Genomic DNA, 15,131 nt, shown 5'->3' with positions numbered 1-15,131 from the left:
AGCCAGCCACACCAGCCGGGCGGCCTGGGTAAAGAGGACGTCGCCCCTCGGCGTCCTCCCCTGCGAGGCAGATCAGGAGTGAGGTCCGGGTGGCGGGCGCAGCGGCGCGGGGGTGGGGCGGGGAGGTCAGGTCCGCCGCGCAGGCGGCGGGGAGGCGCGTGCGCGTGGGGCGCGTGCGCGGCGCTCACAGTACCATGGCGGGCAGGTGGTGCGCGGCGGCGGCGGCGGCCGCGGCGGCGGCGGCGAGCGCGGGCGCGTGAGCGTGGGGCGCCGGCAGCGCGGGCGAGTGCGCCTGCAGCGCGGTGCTGGGCGGCCGGTGGCGCGCGCTCTTCTGGTGCGCGCGCAGGCCGGCCAGCTGCGAGTAGGCGCTCTGGCACACCTGGCACTTGTAGGGGCGCTCGCCCGTGTGCAGGCGCACGTGGTTGCGCAGCGTGGACGACTGGCTAAAGCGGCGGTTGCAGAAGCGGCACACGAAGGGCTTGTCCAGCGTGTGGATGCGCATGTGCGAGCGCAGGTTGCTGCGCGAGTTGAAGCCGCGGTGGCAGATGACGCAGCGCATGCGGCCGGCCGTGCCGGTCGCGGAGTCCGCCGGGTGGAAGTCCTCTGGCCGTGCGGGCGGAACGCGGGGCCCACGGAGCGGGCGGGAGGGAAAGAAAGCAGCCCTGTTAGCACCCACGCTGGCCGAGCCCCGTTCCCCGTACTGTACTTCCCTGCAGACTTTGGGCCACACAGCCCGGAGGGCGCCGCGATCCGTGGCTGGGGCCTAATTGCAGCAAGTCTCCAACCTGGATCTGACCCTAGGAAACCTAAGCTTTCTCCTCTGAAAAACGGAGGGCAGTCCTGGCTTGGTGGTGCACGCATGGCCTTAGTCCCAGCACTTGGGGAGGCAGAAGCAGGCAGATCTCTGTAAGTTCCAGGCCAGCCAGGGCTACATATGAAAACCCCGTCTCACAAAGAAAAAAAAAAAAAAGTGTATGTGTGTGCAGAGCTAAAGGCATTCATTTGCCACCAAGCCTGATGACCTGAATTGGATTCCTTGGACCCACGTGGTAAAGGAGAGAACCGACACCCACTAGGGTCCTCTGACCCTCACATGCGCATACATGCCTAGATGCACACAAAGTAAGTAAAGTGTAAAAAGAAAATAAAGTTAAAAAAAGAAAAAAAAAATCTTGTAGACCACTAGGGGCTAGCGGGATTTTGCAAGTTCATCAGAAAAACTGGAGTCACTGGAAGATTTGTTTTTTCTGTGCTGAGCACTTTACCTTATGTGAATGTGAGAAATGCCTGGGTCCTAACAGGCCATCCATAAACTATGGATGGCAACTATGAGGCCCCTAAAAAGCCCTCTTCTCTATTCACTTCACAAAGATTCACTCATTGTACCTGGAAACTACTATCTGTCCATTTTCATATTACAAATGGAGGAAGCAGGAGCGTTCAAGGAAAACACTAGCCCCTGAGCCTCAGGCGGTGCCTTCTTCCCCTCCACCCACCTTCATATTTTGCGACAGGGTTTCTCTGTGTAGTCCTGGCTGTCCCGGAACTAGCTCTGTAGATCAGGCTGGCCCTACATCAGGACCTGGATAGAGCTGGACACAGAGACGTCCTCACCACTTCTTTACAGCTGAGGAAACTGAGGCACAAAGGCAGTCTAAACAGCTAGAAATCAATTACATGTTTCTGCTGTCCTGCCCAGTTCTCAGCCATACCTCATCACCCTGATGGGTTTCCTCCTCTGCCCGCAGCAGTCTATCTGGTCTGCTTCATCTATCTGGTCCGGAAAGCAAGACTGCCTGCCTTTTCGCCGTGCTCAGCCCAAGCTAGCTCTCTGGGGGAAGTGGCCTTATTTTTGACCATTAGGTCCCATGTGTATAATGCTACCAGAGCTGAAGTAGTATCCTCAGAGGCCAGGAGGCCCCCTGTCCCCTCCCTCCTTCCTCCTTGGATCATTGTCACCAAGACCCCATGGCGAATACCTACCATGCTTGTTTTTCTTCTGTTCTTCCTCCAGTCCCGGCACACCAGGGATGCCCAGGAAGGTGTTGTGGGAATTTCCATACCACACCAGCAGTTCCTGGTCTGGAGGGATCATCTGCAGAGAGAGAGGCAAGGGGAGGTCAGGAGGGTGGCAGCTGCTGGGAGAAGGCAGGGATCTCTGCACATTTCTGCCCACCCAGCCCCGAGAGAGCCAAAGCTGGAGCTATCTCACTGACCTGTCCCAGACTAACTGTGTAGATGGTGAAGGCCCCCGGGACAGTGAAGGTCCCCTCTGTTCCCCTCTGTTGCCCAGGTCAGTTCATCATTTCTGCCCAACTTTGACACACAAAAATATCCAAATTGATAGCCACGGGGCAGGGGGGAGAGAGAAAAGGAATCCTGGGATAGGGGAGTAGCTCAGTTGGTAGAATGCTTGCTTAGCATATGTGAAGGTCTGGACTAGATCCCCAGGTCTGCAGAAATCACTCCTGCTAGTCAGTGCCACCCCAGCACTCAGGAGGTGGAGGCAGGGCCACCAGAAGTTCAAGGTCGTTCTTGGTTACATAGAGACCAACCCGGAATGCACAAGACCGAGTCTCAGAAAGAGGGGAAAGCCAGCCACAGGAGCATACACACAGAGCATATATCCAAAGAGAAATCCCATGGGACTCCACCCAGAAGTGTCTGGAACTACCTCAGAGTACTGGTCAAGGAGCGAGTCTTCCCTTCCAAGGTGGCACATGCCTGTAATCCCAGCACTTGGGGAGGTTTGAGGTTTGTCTGGCCTACAACATGAGTCCAGGACAGCCAAGACTACACAGAAAAACTCTGTCTTGAAAACAAAACAAAACAAAACAAAACAAAAAAAAGAAGGGAAAAAAATCTCACAAACAGAAGTAACAGAAGATGAAAACCTAGAAAAAAAATTTCCTTTTATATCTATATCCAGAGGAATTAGAGTCAGTCAGTCAGCCCTCAGGGCCGTAGGGCTGAGCCAGATGTTTCTAAGGAGTGTGGGCTGTGGGGTGCCCTATGCCTACACCCTGCCTGAAAATGTTCCAGAAACAGCTCTCATCCCAAGCGCCCACAGGCAGCGCTGAGTCACACGGCACACGGCACAGGGCTCTCTCCACAGGACACCACGTACCACGTGGCAGCTGCTAAAAAAGACACCTGGGGATTGACAAAAACCTCCACCTCTGGAAATACCAAAACAGCCTTAAACAAAACGTTTCCCTGTGTCCTAGGTCCCTCATCAAGAAGCCCTGGAGCCTATGACCAGGCTTGGCTGCACTCCGTGATCACAGCTACTGATCAAGAGAGTTTGGCAGGGACACTCCAAGGGAGCTAAAAAGCCTGCTCTCTGGACCCCAGCCAGGTAGGACACACAGGAGAGAGAACAGCCCATCTCTCTCTTGAGGCCACTGCTCCTGGAGGTCACTGTGTGGGGTGCCCAGAGAAACTGATACAGTGCCTAACAACAGCTATCTTCTTTCTCTGTGGGGTTCTCTTTTAGCTGAAGCGCAGGAGATCCTATGAGATTTCGGAGATAGCTCAGATAGTAAGTTTTTGCTTTGTAAGCATAAGGTCATGAGGTTGAGCCCTGGAGCCCACATGAAGAAACAAGGTGTACGCTTGTAATCCCACTGCAGAGACAGAGCCCTGGAGTTTGCTGGCCAGCAGTCCAGACTGATTGCCAGGCCCTAAGCCAGTGAGAGAGCCTGTCTCAAAGAACAAGGTTCCTGAGCAACAGCACCTGAGACTGATGTCTGGTCTCCACATATGTGCACACTACATATGTACATTCATACCCCACACGAGCATACACACACAGAGCATATATCCAAAGAGAAATCCCATGAGACTCCACCCAGAAGTGTCTGGAACTACCTCAGAGTACTGGTCAAGGAGCGAGTCTTCCCTTCCATGCAAGCCTGAGAGCCTCGGGTCCACCACCCCGCGGAGAGCCCAGAGGACACCTCCTCCCCAAGACCAGCCACCAGGCTCTGAAAGGAGGTTGAGCTGAGAGGGGCCCAAGGAAAGGAACTGCTCCCCTCCTGAGACTCAGCCTAAGGTCACCATGTCCCTTCACAACAGCCCGTAGCCTTTGGCATCACAGCAGACTGGGAGCGTGCATGCTTTCGTGTGTGCCTGTGGCCAGTTCCACTGGGGAGGTTAAATATGGAAAACAAGCACAATTTGTAAACACAAGCAAAATGAGACAGCTTGGAACCTGGCTGGCTCCAGAGCAAGAGGCCTCTGGCCTCTCCCTCGCAGTCATGGTCACTGTGCTTTCACCCGAGAGACCAGAGGATCAGAGCTGGAGGCCTCTCCTTAAAGAGGAGGAGAGAAGAAAAGGCTCTGTGACTCCTCAAAGAAGAAGATGATGGAGTCCAAGTATTCTAAGATATCGATCGATGGGTTTTTTGTTTGTCTGTTTGTTTGTTTTAAAGCTATGGATTGGGAAAGAGCCTCTACAAGATGGATTTCATGTCACCAGTTCCTGTGTGACCTCAGAAGTCGGGAAGCGTGTCTCTTGGAGCAGCCTGTAGGCCTCCTGCTATGGAGGTCTACCCTCCCACCCATTGCTGAGCACGCGTGGGGGATGGGACTCAGGCTCTGCGCCTGCCAAGCAAGTCATTTCGTCACACTCGGTTATGTCACTTGTAAAAACAGAACAGCCCCTATTTCATAGGCCTCCCTGATAGATGTCAGATCGCGGGCCGCAAGCACAAAGCTCTCTGGACTGAGAAGGTATGGAATTGCTGCTGTTTCCTCCGGAGAAATAAGCAACGGTCTGGGCACTCTGAATCACTGCAGTAAAGCTGAGGGCCACAGGCAGGGTAGAGGTCCATGGTGACCTGGCCTTTGCCTTCTATGCCACTAAGCACAGGCTTGAGACTGAGGCATTCCTCAGTGGGTAGAACGCTTTCTAGAGTGTCTGCAGCCCTGGGTCTTGTCCTCAGCCCCATGTAAGCCAGATGTGGTGTGGCACCACCGTAATCCCAGCACTGAGGAGTTAGAAGCAGGAGAAAGTTCAAGGTCATCTCTACCTAAATATGGCGAGCTACATAAGTTCGTGTGTCTCAAAAGTAAGTAAGTGGGGCCTGGAATGTGATTCAGCAATTAAAAATACTGGCTGCTCTTCCAGAGGACCTGGGTCAAATCCCAGCACCCACAAGATGGCGGCACACAGCCATCCGTGACTTCAGTTCCAGGTGATCCGACACCCTCTTCTGGAATCTGGGGACTGCGGACACATACATGGTGCAGCTACAGAGGATGCATGCAAAGTAGGCATACACATGATAAAATGCAGATTTTTATTATTTATACAGTGTTCTGCCTGCAGGCCAGAAGAGGGACCATATCTCACTGTAGATGGTTATGAGCCACCAAGTGGTTGCTGGGATCTGAACTCATGACCTTTGGAAGAACAGCCAGTGTTCTTAACCTCTGAGCCATCTCTCCAGCAAAATGCAGATTTTTAAAATGTAATAAATAAACACTAAAATTATTTTATCCAACTTAAATTAAACTTCATGGGCATAAAGGTATAACTGTGCCACAGGGTAAATAATGGACCGTTTCTCTCTCTTCTGCCCTGGATGCCCAGCTGTTGCCTATGCCTCTCTCGGTGTGTTTTTCGGGAAGAAAAGTAGAAGGTAATTTTGAGACTTTGAAATAATGCTGATTTAGGCTTTAAGAGATCGATATGAAGAGACAATGTTACTTCTAGTTTTGCACAATCTACTTTAAAAATGAGCGTGTATCACTTCTACACATACACAACAGCCACAACAATCATAAGGCTTCTCAGGAAAGGCAGCCTAGTAAATAGAATGTGCTGGAATTGACAATCAAAAATCCCTAGACGGCTAGAGGCTCTGAGCAGCAGGAGAGGCCCACGTCACCTTCACAGAGAAACGGGGACCACTTCAGAGTCTGGCACCCCTACCGAACGCCACTTACTGAACGCTAAAATTAATTTTATTCAACTTCAACATTAAAGCTCCTGGGGGTAGCGGGGTAACTAACTGTGCCACAGAGTAACGGGGAGCTTCTCCTCTCCTGCTCCAGGTGCTCAGCTGTTGGGGTGTTCTCTGGGTGTGTCCTGCACCCACCAAAAGCCTGTGTCGGAGCCCGGAAGACTCTGGAACCTGCACCCTCTTCTCTGATATCCTGGACATACTGTCCAGAGACCGGCTCAGTGCGTTCAACAGCCACAGCCCCCGGCAGGCAGCTCACAGGCACTGCTCCTACTGAGGTTAGCTGGTCCAGGCTAGGCTCTGCGCTAGGACTGGGAGCCTGAGTCAGCCGGTCATTCCTGTTTCTGGGAACAGGAGATTGGATTGGGACATACCACGGATCAAGCAATCCCCAAAGGAACTGATCCCCATTTCATAAGATCCACTCTGTCAAACCGAGGGAAACAGCGCTGCCTGGCTCCTGCTGGCAAGCCTCATGACCTCTGCCTAGTTTTTAACCTTCTCACCAGCCTTAACTTGAGTCCTGCCCCATTTCAATGACAGAAGGGCAATGACAGGCTTTCAGGTTTGCTTTCCTAATACAAATTCATGACACCCCATTGACCATGCTCCAGGGAGGCCCTGACACCTGCCCTTCCCGGGGTGACACAGAAGCATCTCCGTGTCATCTGGATGATCATCAGTTTCCATTGTGCACAGATGTCCTGACACGCCAATTAATAGAACTCCAACAAGAAGATGCTGGCCAGGGAGGCCACACAGCCCGGCCATCTACACTCTAGCTTTGCAGCAGATGGACTGCAGTTCAAATCACAGCTCAGAATCTCTTCAAACCTTGAACTTTCATTTCTTTATCATTAAAATGGGGACAGGGATCAGCATTACCAGGCCAGCATGGATAAGGTCCTGCGTTCAATTTGTGGTACCACGAAAAAATAAAAAGAAAAAGAAAAAAGAAAGAAAGGAAGGAAGGAAGAAGCCCTGGGCTCAGTCTGCGCTACAAAACCACAGAGTTGCTAAGGCCCTTGAAAACATTGTGTAGTGTCGGCACAGGAGAGATGCTCTGGGTAGCATCATTAATGGTGCCGATCATTAATGATGGTAATCATCAGAGCCACTACTGAGCAAGGTCAAAAGGAAAATGGTGCTTATTCTCAGAGCCGAGTAAGGAGGTGATGCTCTAAGAAAAACAAAAGGCTCAGCTGCCCTGAAACAAGAGAAAACGAGAAAGCCACATTTCAGGGCGACCATTTGCTAAGCAATACAATGAAACAAAAATGGGGAAGACTGAGGATTTTCTTCCCATTGTAAACCCCTCCAAACAGTGACAACAGATTCCCTAAGCTTTCTCTTGTGATGCTTTCTTGGGCAAATCACTTGCTTCCTGAATGAGCCAGTTTTGTTTTCCTGGAAGAGGTGGACACCCCATCAGACACATTTATTCATTCAATATTTAGTGTCCCCTGACTGTGTGCTGGGTGCTTTCTAGAAATGCCCTGTGAGGCACCTGAGGCAGGGCTGAGTGTCCAGGCGGAAGCCAAGCCAGAAGGTTGCAACCTCTTCCCCCCCACCTGGGAGGCAGAATTTGTAGCAGGACTCCAGCACTGGCCTGAGCTTCCAAACCCACTCACCTCTGTCTCCATTTAGAGTTGCATGATTTTGTATTTGTGGAAATGTCCTAGAGTGGCAATAGTGTATTCTTCCTGCTGAAGAGAGCCATTTCCCCCGTGTTTTGGCAAGTAACGGGTTACTGTTATGAAATATAAATAGTGCTGTGAGTGGCAGGAAGACCAAGTAAACAGATCATGGCAAAGGTCCTTCTTCTCCGCTAACAGCACACACAGAGAACAAACAGCTGATTATTCAAGACTTCCCAGGAGCTGCCTGGGCGAGCACAAATATGTCTGGTCACACCGGGACGTGTAAGTGCAATTCTGACATTGTTTTTAAAAATAAAAATGTTTTGAAAGAAATGCTGGTATATATAAAAAAAATGCGCCCAACTTCATTTATGAAAAGTAATTTGGGGCTGTGTATGGGGGTGAATGCCTTTGATTCCAGCACTCTGGAGGCTGAACCATGCAAATCACTGTGGGTTCCGGGCCGGCCAGGGCTAGGTGAGTTCCGGGCTGGCCCGGCTCACTGGGCAGCCCCAGGCTGGCCTGGAGCTCCCTAGGTAGACCTTTGCCATGACCTGCTTACTTGGTCTTCCTGCCACTCACAAGCTCTTTTTATATTTCATAACGGTAACCCGTTACTCACCAAAACACGGGGGAAATGGCTCTCTTCAGCAGGAAGAATGCACTGTTGCTACTCTAGGATATTTCCACAAATACAAAATCAAGCAACTCTAAATGGAGACAGAGGTGAGACCCTGTCTCATCTCAAATTTTAAAAAATAAAAATGTAAAAAATACTAGACAAAAGAAAGCAAAGTGACTTGCAAATGCTTGTGTTTCCTTGTCCGTCACGTAAACAGCCCCTTCTTAGCAGGATGGCTCGTTCTAAACACTGCAATCCCATGTGAGAGGTGTGTGTACGATACAGCATACGTGTGATAATGTGTGTGCTACATGGATGTGTATACATGGCCTGTTCTTTCATAAACTTAGATTTCTGATAAGCACAGATGAACTTTCCCTCCCTGGAAATAGTCTTTTCCCTTCTTGCCCATGAGATTCAGGCCCCCTGACACAGGTGTTCTTGGCCAGTCTCCTGTTTCTCTCTGTGTGTGTATGTGTGTGTGTGTGCATATGTGTTTGTGTATATATATATATATGTGTGTTTGCATGTGTCTCTGAGTGTGTGAATATGTGTGTGTGTGTAAGAGAGTCAGAGGGGATGTACTTTGCTATGGGGGGGTTTCAACTGTATCAAAAGCCAATTCTAGGAGGTGGCTGTCAGTTGGAGGGTCACAGGCGTCATGCTGGTCCTGCCTGAGCTACACCAATACTCTTCAGCCCTTAGCATTTCTGAAGTCCCGGGGCAGACCTGCCTGTCTTTCCTTACGCTCTACTCCCTGACCTCCCTGGGGTTGACCCAGGCCCTGGCCACACAAGGATGAGGTAAAGGCTCTATTCTACTACTACCCCTGTCAGAGGCTAAGGGTCTGGTCGTTCCAGAGCAATAAGACTCCCGTCCCAGAAGTTAGCAGGCATAGACACCCAGAAGAGGCCAGAGGTCAGGCTCAGAGTCATTGCCAGTAACTGGAGTGTAGCTAGAAAGGAAGTTCTCCTCTGACCCTGAAGAGCAACCAAGCCCAGGGCCGTTCCCCCATGGAGGGACTTCCAAAACAAACTAACGAAAGTGCAAGATCCAGAAAAATGTGGTGGGTCACCCTGCTACCCGACACAGAATTAGACGATTTCCCACATCCAGGGCAAGACACAGCCAAGTTGCATGGCAAGGGACTCTGTTCAAAGAACCAACTGTGCTGATGTGCCCCGCCTCAGGAATCATTGCCCAGCAGCCCCTCCCTCACTACCTTCCCTGATGCTCTCTGCCTCTGCCAGGCATCTCCCATCCTCAGGACTGTCTCCTTTCCCTTCTCAGGCCCTGAGCCTGGTTTCGCTTTTGTCCACTTTAGAAGACTCCCACACACCATGCCCGGAGCCTTTCCCCAGCTAACACTCCCCAGCAGAGATGGTTGAGAGCTTTTGGCATTCAAGAAATGGCAGGTTTTTATGTCTAGCAGCTGTGGATAAACTCAAGATCCTCCTCGCGAAGTTGTGTGAGGGTCAGTCTGTGGGACCCAGTGAGCTAACTAACACCGTGATCTACTGCTGAGACGGACTACTGAGCCACACGCCACCAGCCCCAGAAAAAGAGATGACAAGCAGCTAAACCATGTGGACACGCGGCCTTTATCATCTGCAAGTGCAGCCCCAGCCAGCTTCCACCCGGTGTGGTGCTTTCCTCATTGGTCTGCCTCCCGAACCCCTGCATTCTCTCCTCTATGTCTGACACATTCACCCCTGCATCAACTTGTAGGCCTCACCCTCTCCCAGCGGTTTCAGCAAGTTTCCCACAGAGGGCATACTCTTGGCAGTCACGGTACATGAGCCTCAGCCCTCCACCCAGGCAGGGCCAGTCGGGCCAGCGCTAATGTCCTTCTGTCTTCCTTGGTCACAGGACACAACTGCTTTTGCGCAATCCTCGCCAATACATGTCTCCATCCGTCCCTGTATAACAGTGCATGGCTTACCTCGATGGCCTTGTAGAAGATGCTGGTGCCTATCTGTACCACCTCCAGGTTCTGCTCCTGCTCATTCCGGGCACACTTGATGTAGGTCATCCAGCTTCGGTGGTCTTCCTGGCTGGCATCAATGAAGTAGCGTACCGTGCCGTCCTCGTTGAATACCTAGGCACAAGTGGAGCGGTGATGGGGTGAGGAGGACCAGGCCATACAAATAACATGCAACTCAGGCCCCGCCCATCTGTAAACATTCTCCTTTCTCCCAACAGCTCCGGCAAGTGAATAAAGCTGTTGTCATCTTCCAGCCCAGGTTAGGGGCACAGTAAGTTGTCTGTTTGAGGGAAGGGGTAGACAGGGAGTCAGTCTTCAGGGCCCCGTGGGCTCACTGTGGCTGGGCCCTCCCACTCCCAGAAGAAAAGAGTCTCCAAGAGGTCTCTAGGCAGGTAACTTGCTCTTTGCTACCTGTCCTTGAGGGTACAGCGCTTCACTGCAGAGCACTGGGAAGTATGGAGCCTCAGAGAAGGATGCAGGAGCGTGGGAGGCAAGACTAGCCCTCTGGGGTCCCTTGGCCTGGCTTAAGCCCCTCTGTGAAACTTCTAAGGATCCCCAGAGGTCAAGCCACACCCTAGCTTCCTGACTGGACAACAGCTGGAAGACACCCCCTAGGCCTGGGTGTCCAGGGGAGGGAGAAGGCAAGGTCTGGGGTCATCCCTCTGCTCTCTTCATCCAGTGCCTGCGAACAGCTGGAACAGCTGCACGGTATCACACCGGGCTCCTGCCAGGTGGGGCTGCTACGGCGCCTGCAGAAGGGGATGGCGTGCGATCTAGAAGAAGGTGTGCCATCTGGCCACTGCGGGTGCGCGGGTCTGTCAGGGAAGAGCGAGGGAGGACCGGCTCTGTCTTAAGGGGAGCGGGTCTCACTAGCATCCCTGTTGGAGGGGGGCTAGAGTCAAAAGGCCAGGGATGGAAGCCTTTCGGGTGCCCATTTCTTGTGCAAAATGAGAGTAATAGCCGAGAGGGCTGAGGAGATGAGCTCACAGTTTGCAGCCTGGGGAATCAGACTGCTGACTCAACACCAGGTCAGCTATGGTTATTTTGGATGCCATCAGGCCTGGGATTGTCAAAAACCACCCAGCTTCCACTCTCCTCCATTCCAGCCAGGCTTCCCTACAAGCCAGCCCCAGAGACCCTTTCTTGCTGCCTCTAAGGCCATCATGAGGGTAGAGATAGCATCTTCCCCGGAGAGTTCACCGGAACCCCTCTGGATCCCATAAAGTGAGGCCAACAGCCCTGTTTGGGAGGCTCAGGAAGCAGATATTTCCCAAAGCGGGCAAAAGGGAAGGCTGCATTGGCAGAGAAAGCGCCAGGCCGGGAGGGTCTCAGAGAGTGTTGAAAGGGAAAGCAGCCTCCACAGCTCCCAGGGAGACCGAAGCTCCTCGGCAGGGGCCAGTCAGGGCTCCTTTCTGACGCCAGTGGCGACAAACCGCCCCCTCCCTCCGCAGAGGGTCAGCCCACCTGCCAGCCCGCACCCCTTCCGGAGCTCCGACCTACCTCCCACATCAGGTTGTTGTTCTTGCAGATATCCACGTGCTCCGGGGCGATGACGCGGCCCGTGAAGGGCCCCATCTCAGTGCCTGCCTTGATCCACGTCTTGGAGAAGATGCCAAGGCCCTCGCCGGGGATGGAACTCTGGGCGATGATCACCTCCGCCGGCAGCACCAGGCTGGACAGCTTCTGAACCTCTGTCGGGGGGGTGGTGGTGGTGGTGGTTAGAGGGACCCGGTCACCTCCGCGGGAGGCCCTGCCCGTCTCCCCCAGGGCTCGCTCCCGCTCCGCTGCGCCCGCGAGGACAGGCGGCCCCAGCCCGGCGCATCTCGCCAGCGGTGCGCTGTCGGCCCGCGGGCGGGGGAGGTTCCGCCTCAGCCTGTAACCCAGGACCCCTCTGCGCCCCCTGAAAAGCAAGCGGTGCGTTCTGGTTCGTTTCTTTTTCTTGGAGGCAGAATGCTCCTGAGGACCGAACCCAGCCCCTTGCGCGTGAAGCTATCTATCTGCCGCCGCCCCCGAGCCGTGTCATCAGCCCCCGAGGCTCGTTTCTAAAAGTCGCTCCACAAATTCTCCGAACAGCCAGGGCCCCCGCTGCCTTCCGTCCAGGCCAAACTCCAGGACCACCGAAACCTCTTTGTGTTTCCAGACAGGGAAACTGAGGCCGGGTCTGGCGAAGAGGTAAACGTCCAAGCGGGGACTCTTCGCTCGGTCTTCGGCGGGTGGCTCACCGCGCGGGTCCCCCGCACGGACGCGGTCAGCACTGGGGACAGGTCCCCAGCTCGGAAGCCGGGAGCCGCTTCTGCGCCCTGAGCTCCGGCTTCCCCGTCCGTCCCCGGGATGCGCGCCCGGGGTCCCTCGCTGCTCCCCAGCTCCAGAGGGCCGGGGAGGGCCGCACCCGGGTCGGGCGAGCTCTGAAGCCACCTCGATGGGCGAGGGAGAACCAGCGCCCCCCCCCCGGTCCCCGGGAGACCCCCGGCGGGGCCCCCGCAGCAGGGGCGGGGGCGGCGGGGCGCGCAGGGGCGGCCTCCGTGTCCTACAAGGTTCCCCTCTAAGCTACCTGGGAAAGTAGCCGGCTCGCCGGCCGCCTGAAAGGGGGGGGTTAAACGGTGTCCGTGGCGGAGCGGCCCGGCAATTTGTCACGCTGTTAAAGTGATCGCATTCACCCGGCTCCATTCGAAAGAGATTGCTAATTCTAAATTCATTAGCCCTGGAAGAAAGCTGTAGCAGTAAATTGTATCTCAATGCGGAGGGGACTTGTTTAAAAGGGGCCGAGGAATTCCCCTTACAAAAAGGGGGGATTAGATGGTTGACATAGCGTGAATGAAAATGGAATCAGTGTTCACGGTAAATTAAGAGAGGAACAGCAGTCTTAAAGGGGGAGGGGGGCGACGCTCGGGGCCGCCAGCGCCGGGCGCAGATATTGTTTGCGGGGTGACGAATGAGGAAAAAGAACTTGAGACATCTTAAAGAAAAGAAACTTTCCTCGCTCTCTTTCTCTCCCTCGCTCTCCGCGGCTTTTTCTCTCCGGCCTGCCCGCCCTCCGCCCCTTGCCCGGCCCCGGGCCGTCTTTTAAAGTTTTTTTTTTTGGGGGGGGGGTTGAAGTGGGAACTTTCGCGGGTCAAGCCCAAGTTAACCAAATGAATTTAAACCCCGTTCTTTCTCAGTCAACTGCTATTACACGCCCAGGAAGGCTTTTAACGCCGGGGAAACTGCCAGCCCCGGGCCGGAGGGTGGGGCGGGGAGCGGAGAGGCAGGGGAGCCCGGGCCGAGCGAGGTAGGCCTGGCGGGTGGCTGGGATTCGAACCCGGAGCGCCCCGCAGCCCCGGAGGCCTCTGCTCCGCTGAGGGGCGACGGTGCAGCCCCCAAGCTGGGCTGCGCCGCGCAGGGAGGAGCGCCCTGCCCGGAGGGACCCAGCATTTCCCGTCCAGCCTGGAAACGGGGCGCGGCCGGGCAGAGCCGCGGACGCTGCCCCGACGGCGCCACTCACCTCCCGAGAAGGACTGCGCCAGCACCTCGGCCGTGAAGGCGGTCTTCGGGCTGGCGTGGTGGCCCTTGTCCTCCAGCAGCTGCTCGCCCAGCACGTTGCGCCAGCGGCCGTAGAGAAAGCTGTGCAGGATGTCGGAGGTGATGACCTCCGCCAGCGCCAGCCCCGGGGCCTTCAGCCCTGTTTTGAGCACCAGGGCCTCAGCCGGGAGCACGGAGCCCATCATGGGCGGCCAGGGGCTCGCCGCCGGCGCCGCCGCGGGAGGAAGACCAGGGACTTGGGAGAGGTGGGCGACGAAGAGGGAGCGCGGGAGCGACGGGAGAGGGGCACAGGGCGAGGGAGAAGGAGGAGGAGGGAGAGGAGGAGGGAGAGGAGCAAGGAGAGGATGCGCCGGGGAGCGCGTGGCCGGGAGGAAAGCGAACGGAGCCGGAGACACGCAGAAGGTGCGGAGACGGCCAGGAGAGGGCTGGAAGTCCGCGGGTGGAAACGGGGGCAGGTACGCGGGGGGGGGAGGAGGCGGAGGGGGGTGGCAGGCGAATGGCTGCGGAGAAACACGGCCCGAGGGCTCCCGGCTCCCCGCTCGCCTTCCGCGCACTCAGCCTGGACCGTCCTCCCCTTGGCGAAATCTCGGCTCCTTTATAGGAGCCGCAGTGACCCTCCTAATTGGTTATTAATGACCCCCTGACGTCGAAGGACAGACTGGTACCCGGCCAGGCTCGAAGGAGCCTTCACCGACAGCGCGAGGGGCGGGGGCAGTTGGCGGACGGCTCAGAATAGTCGCCCCCTCCGCTCCTCCCTCCCCTCCGCTCCTTCCTCCTCCTCCCCCTCCTCCCCCTCTCCCCGTGGGAAGCTCCGGGCAGGGAGGGGGGCGCAGCCCGCGGCCGGGAGAGGAGGGGTTGAGCAGGGGAGGCTGCGCAGCCAGCGAGGCTCGCCCTTACTCCGGGGACGAGGCTGGGCGAGAGGGGACGCGTGACTGCTCGCCCCGCGGCTCCCCGCGCCCACCTGGCCCAGGCGAGGTCCGCGGGCGGCGCGCTTCCCCGGCCGGACCTCGCCCCGGCTCCCCGAGCTGCGCCACCGTCTGCTCTCCTTGGCCAAGCCCGCTTCCCGGGCCGGCCCCCACCTCCCCATCGCCCCCAGCCTCCCTGCGCCCTTAGGGGGCTTCGCGCCCTAGGGTCCCAGCAAGCCGGAGCCCGCCCGCGGCTTCTGCCCGGGTGACGAGATCTCTTGCCCGGGTGATGAGATGAGATCTCTCGCGCTGGCAGCGCTCTTCGCTTCACACGGGGCTGCTCACCAGCTCCGCTCCCTGCGCAGAGGCAGCGCCAAACTTCCGCCGGCGCGGAGGGCCGCGCGGGCACAGCCACCCGCGTCGCCCTGGAGGCTGCATCCCAGCCATGACGGCCTGGTGGGACCGAGGCCCCCAGCCCTGCGAGTACTAAGT

The 15,131-nt window shown here is 55.8% G+C and overlaps 1 protein-coding gene across 1 annotated transcript; it reads right to left on the bottom strand.

Annotated features, from left to right (window-relative positions):
- Positions 1 to 184: 184 nt before the first annotated feature.
- Positions 185 to 14,096, bottom strand: Prdm12 (PR/SET domain 12). The gene is made up of 5 exons (XM_021632823.2): positions 13,697 to 14,096; positions 11,716 to 11,906; positions 10,174 to 10,329; positions 1,984 to 2,095; positions 185 to 603 (listed from the first exon to the last, which is right to left on the bottom strand). The coding sequence occupies exons 1-5, from the start codon at positions 13,917 to 13,919 to the stop codon at positions 185 to 187; spliced, it is 1,101 nt and encodes a 366-aa protein (XP_021488498.1). The 5' UTR covers positions 13,920 to 14,096.
- Positions 14,097 to 15,131: the final 1,035 nt, after the last annotated feature.

The sequence above is a fragment of the Meriones unguiculatus genome, chromosome 8 (genome assembly GCF_030254825.1).
Source record: "Meriones unguiculatus strain TT.TT164.6M chromosome 8, Bangor_MerUng_6.1, whole genome shotgun sequence".
NCBI classification, from domain to species: domain Eukaryota; kingdom Metazoa; phylum Chordata; class Mammalia; order Rodentia; family Muridae; genus Meriones; species Meriones unguiculatus.
This window is presented reverse-complemented; position numbering and strand designations above follow the sequence as displayed.